General features: G+C 38.8%; 1 protein-coding gene across 8 annotated transcripts in view; it reads right to left on the reverse strand.

Moving 5' to 3' along the window:
- Window positions 1-20,830, reverse strand: part of Blm (BLM RecQ like helicase) — a 100,831-nt gene that overhangs the window by 52,993 nt on the left and 27,008 nt on the right. For 7 of the 8 annotated variants that reach the window (XR_015441770.1, XR_015441769.1, XR_015441768.1 and 4 more), the window contains exons 2-7: window positions 14,132-14,233; window positions 11,932-12,629; window positions 8,966-9,122; window positions 5,389-5,516; window positions 1,074-1,206; window positions 132-769 (exon numbers count right to left, since the gene is read on the reverse strand). Coding sequence is in view for 4 of the 8 variants with exons in the window: in XM_021264846.2 (XP_021120505.1) it covers window positions 132-769; window positions 1,074-1,206; window positions 5,389-5,516; window positions 8,966-9,122; window positions 11,932-12,629; window positions 14,132-14,233 (1,856 nt within the window). In the remaining 4 variants the exon portion in view is untranslated. Of the gene's footprint in view, window positions 1-131; window positions 770-1,073; window positions 1,260-5,388; window positions 5,517-8,965; window positions 9,123-11,931; window positions 12,630-14,131; window positions 14,234-20,830 lie in introns of those variants that run through there. The other variant, XM_087188430.1, reaches the window with a different exon arrangement.

Raw genomic sequence — 20,830 nt, forward strand, 5'->3', positions numbered from 1 at the left:
GTGGAAATTTGCATAGAAACAATGTGGTTTTCAGGCAATGATGACTTGCCATGGTTTTTCTTACACAATTCTTATTTTGGACAGTTTTGTTTTCCTATAATATTTAAGCATTTATTTTATTTTAAACTTACCAGTGTGATGTTGAGCAACAGAAGCCCCTGGAAGACAGTGTGTCTTGGCTGCAGAAATCTTCTCTGATACTGATTTCAGTGGCCCACCTTTCTTGATAGGCTGATAGGCAGCTGTGGAAGGTTTACTAGCTGCTAAATCATGCATTATATTTTCCCAGTCATCATCATCATCATCAAAGTCATCTATATTGAAATTATCAACATCATGGGAAGCCTGGTTTTCTCTTTCTAAGTCATTTACTGAAGCAGCGTGTTTATTCTGATCTTTCACAGCAGTGCTTGTGAGAACATTTCCTGGGAAATAAGAGCTTTCGTTTCTTTTTTCTATCCTTGGTGTTTCAGCCCAGTTGTTACTTACAAAGGACTTCTGTAAATGGGAACTGAATAAAGGTCTTTCAGGAAGAGTACTCATGGTGGCTAAGAAGCCTGTCTTTCCTGGGGTGGTGGTCAGTAAACATTCCCTGGTGGAAAGAGAATGTGAAGGAAGGGGTAGAACACTTAGGTCCTTAACAGAACTCCTTGTTGGGTAGGAATCGGTCTCCACAAGGCTACTAAGTGAACCAGGCCTGTATCTCCACACTGAACCAAGAAGACTGGCATCATTTCTGGTGAAACCTGCTTCAGCTAGAAGTTTCCTTCTGAAGAGAAAAAAGAGAACAGTACGATAAACGTAAGTAGTTTACTATGTTGGCCACAAAAGTTTAACTTCAGTTTTCAACACAAAGAGAAATTACAGTGAAACATTTTTTTTTTCCTGGTCTCAAAAATGTGAATATAAATCCTAAAAGAATAGTTTGAAAAATAAATTCAAAACTTGGTGATGTGACAGTCACCCTTATGCAATTTCCAGGTCAGGAAGCCTACATATTTGCCCATCCATTTTCTGACTCATAGTGGTAGAAATGCAATCAGACATATTTCAGAGGAGAGAACTCAAGATACCTTCTGTTCTGCTGCTGAAGCAGCTCTTCTCCACAATCCAAAGCTTTCAGTTCATCAACAGGAATAGTATCAACTAACTTACAGATGTGCTCCATCACGTGAAGAAGCTGCTGCTGTAAACTGATCTGTCTGGCTATAAAGCAATTATGCTGTTAATATTTTTCACTGGAAGCAAAAAAAGACTTAGGACTTTGAAAGTCATGATGTAAAATGTGAAGCAATATAAATACAAGATCATAAACAACATACTGTCCTATTATCTGCCTGTGAATTAACTTGAAATCAGATTCTCTATTCTATAGCATAAAACTGCTTAACTATGTTTTCATTTAATTTCAGGATAGTAATTTTTTCAAGGTAAGCAAAGGTCACTGGACAATACACAGTGATATGATTCTTTTACTAGCTTTATGGGTAAATGTCACTATGGCGACACAAGAGTACAAAAGAGGGACAGGAGCTCCCTGCTCTTCTGGCTGTCTGGCACTTCTCACTGATGCTCATGGCACAGTACAGTGCCTAGGTTTTGTTTCTGGGGACCGCCTCTCCTGTTCCCTCAGTGGGCATCTGATATGATGCAGTCTGATGAGAATTACAGTAGTTTTGGGAGTTTTCTGACTAACTAGGGAAGTGCTCCTCTTTTCAACAAGCTTGAAAAGACTGCTGGTGGGCACCACCAGGGGAAGACAATACAAAAGAAAGCAGAAAGCAGGTAAAAAGAACAAGGGTGGGATTGAGGTGGAAAGATGGGACAGAAGCGAGGAAGAAAGAAGGCGACCCCTGAGGATGATGTTTGGACCATTAATCCAGGCAGACTGCCCCACATTTTTTTATTTTTTGCAGTGCGAGGGATCAAACCCAGGGCCTAAAGCATCCTAGGTGAGCCCTCTATCACGAAGTTATACTCCCAGTACCATGGGTGGTACAAAAGATCCAATCACTTAATAAAAAGCCTCCAGATGCTGTAGTCATGCATATACCACTGGTGGTTCCAGCAATCAGGCAGCAAGACATAAGAATTACGCCCTGTTGTGAACATGTAAGTCAAATAACAAAGGAATAGAATTTCAAAAGAGTTAATGTTTAGATGAAGGAGAAAGAAAGTAAGTGGTTTAGGGCAGCAGTGGCCTAAGAAGATGCCTAGATGCCTGTTCAACCTCTAGGACTTAAAGTATATGGAGAAAAATATAAATATATCTTTTTTTTGGTGGTGGTACTGGACAGTGACTGAACTATCTTATATTCCTAGTCCTTTAAAACATTTTTTTTAAAAAAATTTTGAGATAGGGTTTCACTAAGTTGCCTAAGCTAAGTTTGAACTTGGGATTCTGCCTCAGCCTCCCACAAAGCTGGGATTACAGGTGTGTGCCACCATACCTGGCTGGGAAACAGTCTTCTTAGAGGACAAGAAAAGAAGGGGGAGAAAATGTTTAGAGAAGAGAATGAAGCTACAGGGGTGACAAACCAAGGACAGTCAGCTGAAGGGTTTGAAGGGCAGGAAGGAGGTCAGAGGACAGAGTAGGGGGAGACAACCACCTACATGAGATATGTGCTTCTATGGTGACTGTGGCAAACAGGGATGCTGAGATGGTAAAAGTGGAATTGCTGAATTCCTACATTACTGTTTTCTACACAAGGAGAATTGGCATCAGATTGGAAAGAGGAGAACACACAATGGTCTGCAGGAACTAGAAGCCAAGGCAGGCTCAGAGAGATATGAATACCCAGCTATTAAAAAGGGGCTCAAGTCTCCCTCACAGACAGATTACACTTCAGACTACAAAGGAAACCCACAAACAAGATGGCAGAGGCCCTGCTACTGTTATGTGAGGCATCTAGTGAACAAGAGAGCTGATAGAACATGAAGACAGACATTGTTCTAATCTTTAAAAAAAAAGTGATTGCCAAAAGCTACAGGCTAGTGATTTTCATGTCAAAACAAGCCAAAATTCTAGAACATGTTATCAAATGGCTGCTTTGTGAGCCCTAAGAGGAGGAAATAATTATGGAGTTAGAAGTGTTCATGAAAACAAAGTAACCACCCTGATAGAGTTCATTCTTTGAAAGGATTATGAGACTAGCAGATAACAACAGCCACCACTTAGCAAAGGTCTACAGTGTACCTTGAGTCCTAACAACTATCCAGCAAGGTAGGTATTATTATTTCATAAAGAAAACAAAGGTCTAGTGAAGCTTAACTGATCTGCCACAGTCACACAGGAGGGGAAGACAGGTTTCTGTCACAGGCTGTGTTCCTCCAGGGCCCATGCCCCACCCATTCTCTTACTGCTCCGAGTTCCATAACTCCATGGAGGAGAAAAAACCTGGTCAGAAGGTAGATCTGTCACTAACGGAACAAGAAGGGATAATACACAAAACGATGTCAGCTAAGAGGGAGGCCCCTGATGACACACTCTAGGACTCTGCCCCTGTCCTAGAAGCCAAACTTGACGATACAAGACAGGGCAGCACAGACGGCCAGGTTCGAGTCTACTGCTAACACCGACTGTAGAGAATGATTCAGCTCTCCTATACTTTAGTTTCTTTGTTTGTAAGATGGAGAGAACAGAAACTACATTAAAGGGCTGGTGTGAGGATTAAATTATACTATAGTTAACAAAGTAGGGGTCTGAGGAGAGTGGCTAGGTCATCGAATATTTTAGGAACATCTCTAACAATAAATTCAGAGATCAAAATAAATAAAAATTCACAGGAAACAAAAACACAGAGAACACTATACATACAAGTGCATTATGTACATACGCATTAAACAACGTATAGTATCCGTCAAACAAAAATAGCATAATTTAGAAAAATATTCAGAGGGCCAGGCGTGGTGGCACATGCCTATAATCCCAGCACTTATGAGTCTGAGGCAAGAGGATTGCTGTGAGTTGGAGGCCAACCTGGGCTACATATGAGTTCAAGGCTACCCTGAACTACAGAGTGAGACCCTGTCAAAAAAAAAAAAAAAAAAAAAGAGAAAAAGAGGATAGAAAGAATAAAAAAATTTCCAGAACTGAAGCACATGAATTTCTAAACTGAAAAGTGCTCCTGGGAAGTAAAGATCAAAGGTAAGGAAGGGGTCGCTGGATTATTTATACTAGATATTTAATAGAAAAAAAATTTTTTTTTTGGTACCGGAGATCGAACGCGGGTCCTTGTGCTTGCACAGAAGGCAGTGAAACTGAGCTAAATCCCCAGCCCCAATAGAAAAATATTTTAAGAAATAATCAGAACAATACAATTTTTAAAGTGTATTTCCATCTGTTTCACAAAAATGCTTCTCAAATAGAGTGAAATACACAGAATAACTGCATCTGTGTCAGTTACACTTGACACACAACTGCACAAATGAACAGTATACACTTTTGGTTGTGTGTTAACTTGCATGCACAACTTTTGGCATCTGTGTTCAATGCATGTTTTTGCAAATCACCTATATTTGCTGGGGATTTAGCTCAGTGGTTTCGCCGCCTGCTGCGTAAGCACAAGGACCCGAGTTCGATCCCCAGTACCAAAAAAAAAAAAATCACCTATATTTATAAGAGACAGTAATTGAAATTAAGGATACAAAGAAACCTGCATTTGTAGTCCAGAGTTTTCAATAGGTCCATAATACAGTGCATGGAAATGTGAAAGGCAATTTTGTATATTTGTTTGTTACTAACTCAGATCATTAAAATGAAAACAATTTTTTTAAAAAGAAAATAATCAGACACAATGAAAACAAATAGGCAAAAAAAGTATGAGACTTTAAATGGACACTTGGCCCCAGTATATATGCAAGGGAGAAAAAGAAGGATGAGAGGCTTATAAACCAATATCTACAAATTTAAAACACTTAATAATATTTAGCCTCAAGGAAACAAAATAAAACAAATTTCTAGAATCTTTATCTTTATCTCACAGGAATTCAAGTTACAGAGAGGCAAATTCTGGCTCAATATGAGAAAGGATTTTCTAACGGGTAACATTCTTAAGATAGAGAATGAACTTTGTGAGATCCATGAGTGTTTTAGTTGTTCAAGCAAATGCTGGCTAACAAATGTACAGGAAATGATTGATATTAAAACAAAATGCACAATACCCTTTTTGGCCATTTTATTCTATGCGGTCACAGGATGAATATGCACTCTTACTTTGTTTACAAAAGAAAGTATCTGAGGGCCGGGGATTTAGCTCAGTGGTCCCGCCGCCTGCCTTGCAAGCTCAAGGACCCAAGTTCAATCCTTGGTACCAAAAAAAAAAAAAAGAAAGTATTTGAGATATCTGATATGTTTAAACATCTGATAAGCCTAAAACCATTTTGTACCATCACAGTCTGTACTGATTTCTGGATTGGGCTCCTGCGTAGTCATTTTCTCTGGTTTTGACAGAAGGTCTTTTGATGTGCTAAGAACATCCTCCTCTTGGTCAGAGGCATCAAGATCCTTTAATGCACTTAAAAAAAAAAAAAGGTTAAACCAATCATGCTGTAGACCAAATAAATGTATAATTCCTTCTACAGCTAGTCAGACAATATGTAACAGATTAAGAGAAGTATGTTTTCATGTCTACTCTGCTAAAGCCTCTTTAGGTGTCCCTCAAAGGTTTCCATTTTCTGGTACCAAGAGATCTTTTTAACTTCTAAAGCCAATTATGTTCTTTCAGCAAGTCTAGGCTCCAATTATACTGCACCACTAACATTCCTCATAATCCTATGTTGTCTATTTTAGAGGTTTTTTTCCTCTCTCAGTTCTGAAAACCTTCCATCAAGCTCTGTACCTGATCAGACCTGTTCTCATAGGCCTAGGCTAAATGTTACTTCTGTTATTTCCACCAAGTGGTTACCAACATCTTCCTTCTGAAATTCTAAAGCACGTTGTCTGGACTTCTGGTATGTGAACATGTACATGGATACATTTGCGTGTCTGTGATAATTGACTTGTACAGATTATACAAAATATATTAACTATAAACAGGGACAGGTCAGTCTGATTAGACAGAAAAAAATTATAAACAACAAAGGAAATTAGTACTGGGTGTTAAAGAAGGGATACTGTGGAAACCCAAAGAAGAACATGTTTTGGAGTTTAAGAAGGCTTTGCTGAGGAGATCAAATTGAGCAAACCTTCAGTGATAGGTAAGGGAGACTGATTAGGAAGGAAAAATAAAAAATACATTTCTATTTGCTTGATATCCAGGAATAATCTATACTTTCCTAACACGGGATTTTGAAGTGCAATTTTCTAACTAAATCAAAACAGTCATGAATAACTATTTTTATGTTGCTTTTTTTTTTTTTTTTTTTGGCACCGGGGATCGAACTCGGGACCTTGCGCTTTCAAGGCAGGCGCTGGAACCACTGAGCTAAATCCCTGGCCCTTTATATTACTTTTTAAATAATAACATTACCATCAAAGAAAACAGTTGTATTTTTAGCAATGCTTTCTAGGGGGGCTTGTTGAGAACTCTGGGTTACTACAAGGGCATGACTAGAGATAAACCTGAAAAATGGAGCTGGGCACAGTGATGTGCACCTGTAGGCCCAATTACTCAGGAGTTTGGGGCAGGAAGATCACCTGAGTCCAGCAGTTCACAACCAGCCTGGGCAACAGAGCAAGATCACAATTGGGGGGGGGGGGGCAGTGGCAGTGCTGGTCTTGCTTTGTAGTGCAAACTGGCCTTGAACCCCTGGCAATCTTCCTGCCTAAGACTTCCAAGTGCTGAGATTACAGAAGCGTGCCACCACACCCAGCAAGACCTCACTTCTTTAAAAAGAAAAGCTGAAAAGAATATTTGGGACTGGAAGATACAGGATTTTGAGAGCCAGTGTCTTAGTTACTTTTCTTCTTGTTGCTGAGACAAAATACCTGACAACCAAAGTTAAAGGAGGAAAGGTTTATTTAGCTCATAGTTTGTAGAGGTTTCGGTCCATAATCAGCTGGCTCCAAGGAAGGGTGGCATGGGAGGGGGGCATTGCAGAGGAGAAACAGTTCATGGTGGGCAGAAGGTAGCAAAGCAAGCAAGGGGCAAGACAAGCCTCTTTCTGTCCCTTATATTATATCCAGGCTACTAGGATTAGGGCAGTGCCAAACCAATCAGTGGACTGATTTAGTAATCACCCACCCTGAATCCTAGCATTGCACCATGACAATCACATACTCTAGATTCAGCCACCTGTGAAAAAGCCCCACCTATGACTGTATGAGGCTTTGGGAGGACATCTAGACACAAGCCGTAGCAGCTAGCTACAGAGATATTGGAATAGAGGAGATAAACACATTTCCCTTTTCTGTTATATATTGTCTGACATTCAATTTCAGAAATTCAGAGGTTACAATGAGCACTGAAAAATAATAATATAAAATGTATATCATACATAATATATCATTTGAAAAAATTCTATTTCAGTTTTAGAATATATATAGGGCCAGGGATTTAGCTCAGTGGTTCCACCACCTGCCTCACAAGCCCAGGGTCCCGAGTTCAATCCCCAGTACCAAAATTAAAAAAAAAAAAAAAAAAAAAATATATATATATATATATATATATACACACACACACACATACAATATATAAATACATACAGTAGGGTGCAACATAAAATACAGAAAGAATCAACCTTTTATGTAACCATTTTCTAATTGCTGAAAATCTAGGTAAAGTTATTTATGGCAAGACAATAAACTGTGTGGTCATTAAAATGAATAAAAATGAGTAATGTGGGAAAAATTTTAAATAATGTTAAGAGAAAAGCAGAATAAAAAAGAGAAAAGCAGAATATAAAATTATTGCTACATGTTGATTACAACAATGCAAAAATCAAACACACAGGTAGAAAAGGATCAAAATCAAACATGAACAAAGAAAATGGTTTGCTGAATTGTGGGACTACACATATCTTTTCTCTTATTTAAAATCCTACATAAAGTAGCCTCAGTCTTTTGTACAAACACATTTTAAAATAAAGAAAAACAAAAAAGCAAAGCATTTAACGAGGCCTCAGCATGGCCCAGGAGGGAGAACTGCACTGGGTCTTCATCCATCTGTCATCATGTGTTTCATCGTGGGTAACTGCACACTCCTCCCTGGGCCTCTGCTATTTCTCTTATTAAACAAGAATGCTGATTTAGATGAACTTTTGCACAGTTTTGTAACTTTCTCCAGTTCCAGCTGAATTTATCAGAAAGGAAATGAGAAGAGCTCCTATGGTTTTTTAGTTTTGTCATCAAACAGTAACCACACTTAAACCTTTCCCACCTCTTCAACACACGTTAAAGCAACCAGGAGAAATGAAACTAGAGTATATATGAAACATCCTTCCTTCCCTAAGAAGATATACCACAGGGATCTGCCTCTCATCAAAATACTGATTAAATAGTATAGTATATACTCCACCACAAAACTGGACTGTGAGTTAGAGGGAGGTGGTAATAATAATTAGTAATTTAAATTACTGATGAGCCTGGCAGAAGGTCTATTTTTCCCTTAGCACTACCGATTAAAAATAATGTCATTAATTTGCTAAAATTCAGTGAATGACAAATAAAATGGCCAATTCTCACTTGTAGGACTAAAAGCTTTTTGAAAGAATTAGCTGTGTGAATTAGCTTTTAAAGTCTAGGAGTCTGGAAATGCAATATTTTGTATTCCCCTTGTCAAAATCAACTACATAAAATTTGTTCGTGGTCCCATGCAATTAATCATAATGAGTTTTACATCTTTAGAATACTGCTAATTTTTCAAGAATATATAAGCAGAGATCTTTTGAGGCTTTCATTTAGACGCAAAATAAATTGTGTAGAAGCACAAAGCACATTTATATAGAAATGATACTATATAACTAAATTATATCACTTAAAGTATCCCAGAAACAAACAATGTTTACTAACTATTAGTTATTTTACCTAAAGCATTTCAAAGAGGAAGAAGAGGCAGAAATACTTTCTTCTTCTGGAGAAGGTGGGACAAAATCAATATAATCATCATCATTAAGCTCAACACATGTAGCCTTCTCAGATGAAAGTAGTTCAACATCTTCCTCATTGTGCTTTTCATTATTATCTAAAGTAAAACAGTAGATGAACATAGGTTATTTTAATAGTTAATGAGTCAGAAAGAACAGGGCACAAGCACTTAGGAGTGAGTCTTCTGGGCAAACCATGAACAGTTGGAGCATGCCACAAGCAGTCCTCTCCTCTTGCACATTAATGTTGGCTGACTTCCTCCTAAGAGATAATTGAGTCAACTGGACTAAGTCCAATGGACACAGGATTCAGACTGAAAATTTGCTTAGGGGTTTTCATGCCTGTCTCTAGTTAAATTATGAAACTCATACTTAGTATGGACATTAAGAGTAACATGCAGCAGCAAACACGTCTAATACACAGTCACTGTTGCTCATACAGGTAACTGATAGGTCTCCCACCACCTCAGCAGCTATTATGTATAGTAGCTGCCCTCTTCCTATGGTGCCTTGCCCCTTCCCCTGTGTGACGTCATGCCAAGATGGTTGCTCCCACCAAAGAACAAACCCTTCTTCCCAGCATGGCCCTGTTCCCACCTAGAGAGTAACCTAATACTCGCTCACCTCCTACCACCTAGTGACATCACCGGCTCCTCCATTCCCTAGTCACTACCTCAGTCAACCCCGCCTCAGCCCCTACAAACCCCACCCCAGTCTCTATAAAAGACTCTCCCTGCCCCAGCCATATTGCTTTTGTCTCTCCTTTGTTCAGAGACAGCCCGGCAGATCTATTCCCCTAATAAAGGCTTGTTGTGGCCTGGTCTGGTCTTGGTCTTTGGCCCTTTTACCTGACAGTAACATCTCTACTTCACCAGAGGCTTCCCAGTTATTTAAGTCTCTCTTGGACTCAACACAATGTCATGCTTCTGCTCTCTAGTTTAGTGTTTACCAATTGTTCTCTTCCGAAACAGCAACAAAATTCATTAAACTACAGTTCTGCTTACTATTGATCACTTTCCAGGACTCATTCAACCTACAGCAAACTTGATGAAATTCAGGTGTTTAAAAATGAGTCTTGCATGGTGTGGTGGTGCACACCTATAATCCCAGCACTCAGGAGGGTCATCGCCATGAGTTTCAGGCCCGCCTGAATTACATAGCCAGACGGTCTCAAAAAAACAAAACAAAACAAAAAAACTGAGTTTTGGGGTGTGGGGATGCATGTCTGTAGTCCCAGCTACTTGGGAGCTAAGGAAGAAGGATGGCTTGAAGCAGGAGTCTGGGCAAGCCTGGGTGAGACCCCATCTGTTCATAAAAATGTTTTTGTCTCATGTTTACAACTACTGATTACTTACACATATGGCTATGGTCAGTTATCAAATTTTGGATATAGATAGTATCTAAGACCCATCCAGAAAATACTATGAACATAATTTATAATATAGTTACACATCACATGTTTTGGTCAACAGGCCACATATAGGACAGTGGTCCCTTAAGATTAAAATAGGGCTGAAAAACTCCTAATGTGTTATAGGGCAATGCATTACTTATGTGTTTATGGTGATGCAGTTATGCAAAATACTTACTAGTTGGTATAATGAAAGTAAATATCTGTGTTACTGCTTTATGTATTCAGTAGACTATACTTATTAGAGTGTGCTCCTATTTATTAAAAACAGTTGCTATGAAATAGCCTCAGGCAAGTACTGTATTCTACCTTTGAGAGGTATTCCAAAACCAGGAGTAGTGGAGCACACCTGTGATCCCAGCACTCCAGAGGCTGAGCCAGGAGGCTCAGTGAAGTTTGAGGCCAGCCTGGACTAACTAGTAAAGTAGGCTAGCCTGAACGACATAGCAAGATGCTTTCTCAAACAAAACAAAACAAAATAAAACCTCTAGGAGAATGCATAGGATAGCTCTAAGACCTTCCAGTGGGACAAGACATGGAGATAAAAGACAGTGACACTGATGCCCCGACCCTGTGTAGGCCTAAGCTAAAGTGCATGTTTGTGTCTTAGCTTTTTTTTGGTACTAGGGATTGAACTCAGGACCTTGAGTTTGCCAGGCAGGAATTGTGCCGCTGAGCTACATCCTTGGCCCTGTGTCTTAGCATTTAACAATGTGTTTGTGTTTTAAACTAAATGTGATTACAAAAGAGTTGAACATTCAAGTTGGTAAAGTAAAAAAAAGTGAGCTAAGATAAATTTATTAGAAGAAAATATCTTTTGAAGGGCTGGGGATGTAGCTCAGTGGTGCTGCACCTGCCTGGCAAGCACAAGGTCCAGAGTTCGATCCCCCGTATAAAGAAAAAAAAAATCTTTGACTCCAGAGTGGCCTCAGCGCCATGTTTAAAGCGGTCCCTCCCACTCCTCACGTTCCTCCTGCCACCAACTCCCCCGGAGCAACGGCCAGTTCTGCGGCCACGGCAAGGGCCCTAGGCCTTTATGCCTCATTTTACTGTCTCTGTCCTAGATTTAGATGTGTGTTGCTCCACGAACATTCCCATTGTGATCCGGGTGCCCACAGTGTTCAGTATAGCACAGGCCACACCACATAGCCACTGGGTGCAGCAGGCCTGGCCTGGGTGTGTGTGCATGCTCTATGATGTTCGCACAATTATGAGATGCCTAATGACACATTACTTCAAATATATCATCATCATTAAGCAATGCCTGACTGTACTTAAAAGGGATTATTTTATCATATTATTCATCAATATTTGGTGTACTACTTATGGTAGCAAGTCATTAAGGAATTATATATGCAGAAAAGCTTAGATTCACTTTCCAATTCTACCACTAAACAGACATTTTAAGGATGAAAGTTACATCGTATTTACTACTATCTCCAATGCCTAGCTTTAAATTAAAAAATATATTCAACTGAAATGAACGTAGTTTTTACCTCTTTCATCTCCCAAATGAATTTTCAAAGAATGTCTTTCCTGAGTATCTTCATCTGTATGCACTTGGGGAATGGAGTCATCATCGATGCAAATCACACCACTCTTTAACCATTCTGAGTCATCTTTCTCTTCCTTAGTCAAGTCTACTGGCTGGCTTTCAGACGGAGTCAAATCTGCCTTTACAGTGTTTGTTTTATGAGGCTGTGCTTTAAAAAAATTTCTCTTGGCCTTTTTTGATTTCTGAGCAGTGCTAACTCTTACGAGGTGATTTTTAGGTGGTGTAGCAAATACTTTTGAAGTTTCTGAAGTATCAAAGTCATCCATGTCATCCCAATCATTCATAGTGTGGAAAGAATCTGAGGAAGAACTAAATTCCAATTTCTTGAGAATAGCATTGTGAGGTTTCTTTACAGCTGATATGTTTTGGGTAGTAGGTAAAGCTTCCTGTGGAATCTGCAACAAACCTGTCAGTAAGAGTTTTGAACCAGTTCTTTGGCCTTGCTGTCCTACTGCAGCATTCTTAAAGAAGCCATTGATCCTTGGCTGCTGACTTGGGGTGTGGGGTGGAGGCTCAGTGAAGGAAAAGACTTCTGACACATTCACATCTTTATCACTTAACACAGGGGTTTTTGCTATTGACACACTAGTTACAGAGGCATCGTTATCCGAAGTTGTTTTCTTTTTAAAAGTAAAACCACTGGAAAATAAAAGAATACTGAAATTAGATGAATTCATGTGTTGTTGGTGCTATAAGTTGAACCCAGGGCCTTTTGTGTGCTAAATAGGCATAACTGAGCCATAACCACAACCTTAGATCAGTGGTGGCAAACCACATGTGCCACAGTGGGCTGTATCATTGAAAGCTCTAACAGGTTCGCCATCACTGCTAGATGAATTCAACAAACCCATCTACTCTACAAAACTAAATTTTTTTTTACTAAATCCTGTGCACATTACATTAATTATATTACAAATGAGCAAAGAATGTGTCTCCCTGTGTGATTTAATAATTTACCAGGTAACTTAAATTATATTTTGTGTACTCTGATCTTTCCCATTCAGAAGCTAATTACTTAGTTTGGAGCATACCCAGGTCATCCCCCCACTTTATTTCTCAGGTTGGGAGTCATTAATTATTATCAGCACCTCCAGAAGGAAGTAAAGCACATGTGAGAATGTGGCAACTCTAATGTGCCTACTTTTTGTTCCTCTGATAAAAATTCCAAGGGGAAAAGTTAAAAACTGCTAGCTGTGCTGAGATCTGAAGGACAAGCAAAGGAGGCAGAGGCTCTGGCTATCTGCTAGATTTAATGACATGAAGGTCAATGGTGACTGTTTAAAGCCAAGCAGTGTGTGCCACCTGGTAAGGGTACAGCATATAATACAAATTACTGTAGTATTAGATATCATTAGGAGTTTGTAGCATAACTTGTAGGAGACAGGGAGAACTGGAAAGCTGCACTTTCCTTATATATTGTTTTGGAAAGGATGTTATCCATTTATTCAACAAATTTCTATTAAATAAGTACTATGAGGTATAATAAAAATATGGTGAATGTTTAAATTAAAAGCTAAAAAATGTATTACAGTAAAAGACACTTTGTCATTAATCATCAAAATATTCCCCCTTGCTTGGAATGAGTATTATTCTTGCCACTTTCTGAAGCAGTTCTGCAAATCCTCTTTTGTGAGTGTCTTTTTGTGGCTTTCTTGACATCCTAAATTAATTAAAAATGTTTATGGTGATTTCTATGAAATAAAAAAGTAACTGTATCCTCATCCCCCTTATTCATCAGATCTGGCACTGAGACTTTTTGGCTCATCCTCAAAGTCAAAACGTCCATGAAAGGTAAAGGGTTTGAATGAATTCAGGACACTGAGGCAGCCATGACAGTGCAACTAAAGACACCCAGGAAAGAGGACTTCAGACTTGCTTTGGAAGTGAAAAGAACATTGGGATAAGTGTATTTGAAGGGAGGGAGATTCCTGGCAATATATCTTTTACTATAATAAAGTGGTTTTTAAAAAATCATGCTCAAAAAAAAAATAATCATGCTCTACCACTAATTTGTAATGTTGGAAATCACTGAACCTCTCTGCTTCATGTCCTCATCTGTACACTGAAGGAGTTGAAAAACACGAGAGACCTCATACAGTAAGTTGGTGCTTATATGACAGCAAACCATCCAATATACTTACCAAGGTTTTGGTTTTGAAAGATCTGATTTATTATTAAGTTTTCTGGCTGAGTGGCGCTCTAGTTGCTCTTGTAGATTATTTAGAGGAATAGCGGCCATGTTCCTGAAAGGTGAGGGGAAAACATCAATAGTACTTTGCAGTAATCACAATATTTGTATAACTAGATTCAAACAGGCATCAGTCTTGTTTTTTGTTTGTTTGTATTTTTAAATTAGCATCTCACTATGTAGCCCAGGCTGGCCTTGAACTCATGTTCCTCCTGCCTCCCATGTGCCAGGATTATAGGCATGTACCCCTATGCCCAATTCAAATAGGGATTGTTCTAGTTGTGCCCACAGTTGTGAGAGGTTTTTAAAAATTTGGTCAATAGATTATTTTGGCATTTATATCTGGTGACATGTAAAATATATAATCTTTAACAAACTGAAAGCTCACTTGAATAACGAAATGACCTGTTTCCCCCTCTTCTTCCTAAAATAAGCACAGTACGTATTAGAGGAGGGATTAATAGGAAAGGGATCACAGAAAAATGGGACCTGGCTGAGGCTTAAAAGATAAATGGAAGCTGGACAAGGAATGAGGTAGGAGAGAATGATCAAAGCAAACTGAAAACCCAAAGGAAAAATAACTGAATTCTCTGTCATTGGCAAAATTGGGGAAAAAAAGAACAGCACCACCAATGAGCACAAAGGGTTACCAGCAAGATACCATTCTTCATAATCATCTAGTTTCAACCTAAAAGAACACTTTTGCTAAGCATATTTATGCCTCTTGTATAATAAATTGTTGAGCTATTGCCTAGGAAAATGTGTAGCTTATGCCACCTTAAAATTACTGGAGCTAAAGGAAGATAGCTATGATCTATGGAGCAAAACATTTTTATTTTAGCTGATAGTTATAACTCCCTTTCCCACTCTATCTTTACCAGAGACCTACTTTTATTTTATACTATGCATATTAGGAGAATTAACAATGGTAGAGATATTTGTGGAAGAAGTTTTATATAAATTGGGTTCCACTCATTAATTATTAAAATAACCTGTGTTTACAAAGAAATGATAATGTTTGTGGTGATGGATATGATTTGATCATTAATCATTGTATACATGTATAAAATATCACTATCCTTAGATATGTACAATTATGTATCAACTCATAAAAATAATTTATATCAACTGTTTTACTTTAAATGATAGTAAAAACAAATTTAGAAGAAAATGAGAAATCTCATTTTCTAATCAATTGAGAAATCTCCCCATATTGAGTTTGATAAACTCAATATGGGGAGAGGTATGGATTGATGACTGAGGTATGGATTTTCTCCCACCTTCTCTGAAAGAAGGCATTATTTCTGCTGCTGCTTCTTGATAAATATTCAATAAACATGGAATAAGCCATCTTGGTGTGTAAATTATATCTCAATAAAGTTAACATACACACATACATATGAATACACAGAGTAGACAGAAGGGGATAATGAACCACCATACATACACCTATCATCTAGATCCAGTAATTATCAAACTTGTCTAAAATTTTGCATCTACACACATACCCTGAGGTCCTCGCGCCACCACTCAGGAGTCTACCTGCAAAAATGGTAATATTCCAATATAGTCATACCTTCTTCATTCATTAACTGGAAAACTTAAGTTTCAAAACAATGAGTTTGTGTTCTGACCACCTCCAACAGTGACCCCCACCCCTGTACGATTCTGAAGTCACAGCTCAAAACACACTGGGTATATTTCAGCTCAGTAGCTATAGCATTTGAGAATCCTTATGATTCCATTTTTTTTTTTTGGTACTGGGGATCGAACTCAGGACCTTGTGCTTGCAAGGCAGGTGTGGTGCCACTGAGCTAAATCTCCAGCCCCAATTCCCAAATGGTTTTATGTTTGGCCAGTGGAAACCTTTTCAGGGAGGCTCTTCAGTCCTCATGGCATTCTCTTAGTCATCTAGGTCAGATTCCATATGGCATTAAAAGATGTTCCAGGCTTATCTTGGTTGGAACCAGCCATTTCCCCAAAGCAGCACTCTTTTTTTTTGAGACAGGGTCTTGCTGGGTAGTCCAGCCTGGTCTTGAATTCACTATGTAGCCCAGGCTGGCCTTGAACTTGTGGCAATCCTCCCAAGTACTAGAATTACAGGTATGTGCCACCATGCTTGGCAGCACTGGGATTCTTTTTAATGGACAGTATTTCAAGACCGTAATCCCTGCATATTCTAAGGTACCTCTTGATTTAAAAACCTCTCTCCCTCTCTATGTGTGAATCTCTATCTCTATATCCATATAGCTAGCTAGCTAGCTACCTACCCTACCTACCTATCTACACACTTTTTTCTCTCAGAGTACTGGGGATCAGCCCAAGACCTCACAAGTGCTAGGCAACCCCTCTACTACTGAGCTATAACCCCAAGACAAAAAAAATTAGTATATGTTTTAATTGACACATAATAATTATACACATTTATGGGGTACAGTATGGCTTTTCAATACACATATATAATGTGTAATGATAATATCAAGGTAACTCACATATATAACACCTCAAATATGTATCATTTTTTTGTGCTGGGAGCATTCTTCTCTATTAGTTATTTTGAAATATTCTACTAATTGTTGTTGATCATAGTTATCCTACTGTCCAACTGTATCCCTTTACCCATTAACTATCATGTCTCAATTTTTTCTTTGTCCCTGGCTCTGGTAAACACTAGTCTATTCTCTACTTTTCTGAGATTGTATTAGGCAGTTTTCCTGATGGTGGGACAAAATATCTGACAACTGCAACTTAAAGGAGGAGAGGTTTGGCTCATGGTTTCAGTGGGTTCAGTACAGGGTTGACTGGCTCAAAAGCAGGAGCAGCATGATGGAAGGGCCTGGCAGAGGACAACTGCTTACACTATGGCAGCCAGGAAGCAGACTGAGAGGAGAAGCCAAAGATAAGAATACATCCTTTAAAAAAAAAAAAAAGAATACATCCTTTCAGGACATGTCCCCAGTGACTCACCTCTTCCAACTAGACCCTACCTCCTAACAGCACATTCAACTATGAACTCATCAACGGATGAATCCATTGATAGAACCTCCCCACAATCCAATCACCTCCCAAACACCCCACCCATGAACACATGAGACCTAAATCATTTAGATCTAAATCATAACAGAGATCAATTTTAGCTTCCACACATATGTGAAAACATGCAATATTTGCCTTTCTGTGCCTGTCTTACGTCTTCCAGTTTCACCCATATTGGTACAAATGATAAGATTTCATTCTTTTTTGAGGTTGAATAATATGTTACTGTGTATATATACATATTTAGCTACTCATCCACTGGTGGAGGCCTAGGTTGATTCCATGTTCCAGCTATTGTACAAAGAGCTGCAATAAATATGGAAGTGTAGAGGTCTCTTCATATTGATTTCATTTCCTTTGGATATATACCAAGTCATGGGATTGCTGGATCATGTGGCAGTTCTATTTCTAGTATTTTGAAGAACTTCTATATTATTTTTCCTGATAGCTGCACTAATTTACATTCCCACCCTCAGTGTGTAAGACTTTCCCATTTTTGCATCCTTCTTAGTATTTGTTATTTTGTCTTTTTGACAATAGCCATTCTAATAGGGTGAGATAATATATCATTGCAGTTTTGATTTGTTCTCCCCTGATAACTAGTGATGTTGGGCCTTTTTTACTTTGTTTTGTTTTCATTTTGGTCTCACTACATAGTCCAGGCTGGTCTTGAACTCACCATGATCCTCCTGCCTCAGCCTTCTGTTAGGATTACAAGTGAGGGTCATCATGCCCAGTTTGTTGGCCATCCCTATATCCTCTTTTGAAAAACATCTATTCAGGTCATTCTTCCATTTTTTAATGAGATTATTTGGAGGTTTTTTTTCTGTTCAGTTCCTTTTATATTCTAGAAATTAATCCATTGTTAGATGAATAATTTGCAAGTATTTGCTCGCCTTCTGCAGGCTCTCTTCACTCTAGACTTGTTTCCTTTGCTGTACAGAAACTTCTTAGTTTGATATAATCTCACAGGTCAATTCTTGCTTTCTGTGCCAATGCTTTTGAGGTCAAATATGAAAACCTTTCCCCACACCAATGTACTGAAGTGTTTCCTGTTCTTTCCCTTCAGTTTCAAAGTTTCAGGTCTTTGAGATGATTTTTTGTATATGGTGTGTGATATGGGTCTGATTTCTTTCTTCTGTAAATGAGCACCCAGTTTTCCTGGCTCTATTTATTTCCAGCATCATTTAAGAAGACATTCCTTTCTCCAATGTATATACTTGCTGCCTTTGTCAAAAACCAGTTGGTTGTAAATGTAATTTATTTCTGAGTTCTTTATTCTATTCCATTGGTCTATGTATCTATTTTTATACAAGTACATGCTGTTTTGGTTACTATAACGTTGAAATTTTTTTTGGTACCAGGGATTGAACTCAGGACCTTGCGCTTGCGAGGCAGGAGGCGGCACCACTTACTGAGCTAAATTCCCGGCCCTATAATTATGTAGTATTGTTTGTTTGTTTATTAAGACAGGGTCTTACTATGTAGCCCAGGCTGACCTTGAATCAGTCCTAACATTTCTTCATCAGGGCTTTATTATTTTCACAGTAGAAATCATTCACTTTCTTTTAATTTATTCCTGATGTGATGGTTAATCTTAACATTCAACTTGATTGGCTGGACAGACATCTAGGAGATTTGTACAGCACACTTCTGGGTGTGCCTGGATGGGTCATGGGATGTGACTTGGAGACTGTGTAAGGCCCTTGGCCCCTTCCTTGTTGGCACTGTTCCCCTTCTCTGTTTCCTGGATACTGTGAGTTGGGTGGCTTTCCTCTGCTGCCCTTCTGCCATTGTTCCTGCCTTGGAGTCAGCCAAGAATGGAGTATAATCTCTGAAATCATGAGCCAGAATAAACCTCTCCCCTTTAATTGGGGGTGTCATGTATTTTGTCCTGGAAACAGGAAATCTAACACATAAGGGTTTTGTGGGATTTGTTGTGGTAGTTCTTGTGATTGGGACTGCTTTCTCAATTTCCTTCTCAGCAATTTTATTACTGGTATATAGAAAACCTACTGATTTAAAATCCAATGACCTAATGAAATTCATTCATCAGATCTAATACTTCTTTGGTATGCCCCTCCCTCACTTTTCTTGAGACAAGGTCTCACTATGTTGCCTAAACTGGCCTTGAACTCCTGGGCTCAAGTGATCCTCCCACCTCAACCTTCTGAGTACTTGGGACTATAAATTTCTCTCATGGTGACCATTCTGAAGACCAAAAATACTAGTCTTTAGCCAGGTGCAGTGGCATATGCCTGTAATCTCAGCTACTTAGGAGGCTAAGGCAGAAGGACTGCAAGTTTGAGGCCAGTCTGGGCAACTTAGTGAGACCCTTTAAATAAAATGGACTGGAGATATAGCTTAGTAGTAGAGTATATATTCAGCAAAGGAGACTTCTTGAAGTAGTAAGAGAAACCAGTGGCAAATAATAAATGATTGAAGGAGACTTATCTGATCTAATCAGTGTCTTACACTAATAATAATTTAGGCCAGAAATTGAGAGGACCTTATATGAAAAGAAAATAAATATTTTTATGGGATTAGTCATAGCCTTATCTTTAAAACTGGCTATTGAGAATTGTTCCAGAGCTGGGAGTGGTGGCACATGCCTATAATCCCAGCTACTCAGGAGGCTGAGGCAGGAGTATCGCGAGTGCAAGACCAGCCTAGGCAACTGTCTAGGTCAACCTGTCTCCAAAGAAAACCAAAACCATCCAAACAAAAAAACTTCCTAGAGCGAGAATCACCTTAAAAAATTTTTAGTGGAGGAATTTATGATCTGAATCAAACAGGTCTATTAAATACATCCTAAGAATATATTTTTTTCATCCTAAGAATATTAATAGAAAAGGATTATCTCTAGGAAGTGCATAATTATTACAAGTCAGGTGTAGCTGAGGCAAGAGGAGTGCTGTGAGTTCAAGGTTACCCTGGACTACACAGTGAGCTCAAGGCCAACCTGGATTATATAGGACTCTGTCTCAAAAGATCCCTCAAAAAAAATTATAATGAAAGTCAGATGCAAAAAACCTTTAATAAAGAAACAAGGAATGGAGAAAACACAGTTTACAAAAGAGGCTAGAATTCCTTTTCTTTCAAATAAATGAGATTAAATTTGCTATTTTTGCGTCTATCAAAATTAGGACTACTTCTCGGGGTCAAACTTTCCCTTTCCTTTCATTCTTTTTGTTGTCATAAGGTGGCTATTTTAGGACATCAAGACGCAGACTGCAAAAAGGACTATTTTAAGACATTTGCTGCCAGGTAACATTTAGATGTTTGTTTCTAGTGTTCTGCTAAAAGTAGAGGTTTTCGGGGGTGGTTCCTGAAAAATCCAGCCCAGTTTTAAAAGCCTCACGAGGTGCCTGTTGAAAGGTGTTCCTCAGGGTAACAGTGGTGAGCCTGACATAGAGCAATCATAATTCTGAACCTGAACTTCACCTCAACGGGGGCATTAGGGGCAAGCCGCTCTGTCCTCTGATCAATGCAAACATCAAACAGACAGGAATTTATTTTTTTAAATAGTACTGGGGATTGAACTCAGGGTCCTGTGGTCTACTACTGAGCTCTACCCTCAGCACCCTCCTCCCCATTTTTAGTTTTGAGGCAGAAT

Source organism: Heterocephalus glaber, unplaced genomic scaffold (genome assembly GCF_053883595.1).
Source record: "Heterocephalus glaber isolate CG9 unplaced genomic scaffold, H.glaber_assembly_v1.0 deba00001531, whole genome shotgun sequence".
Lineage (NCBI taxonomy): Eukaryota > Metazoa > Chordata > Mammalia > Rodentia > Bathyergidae > Heterocephalus > Heterocephalus glaber.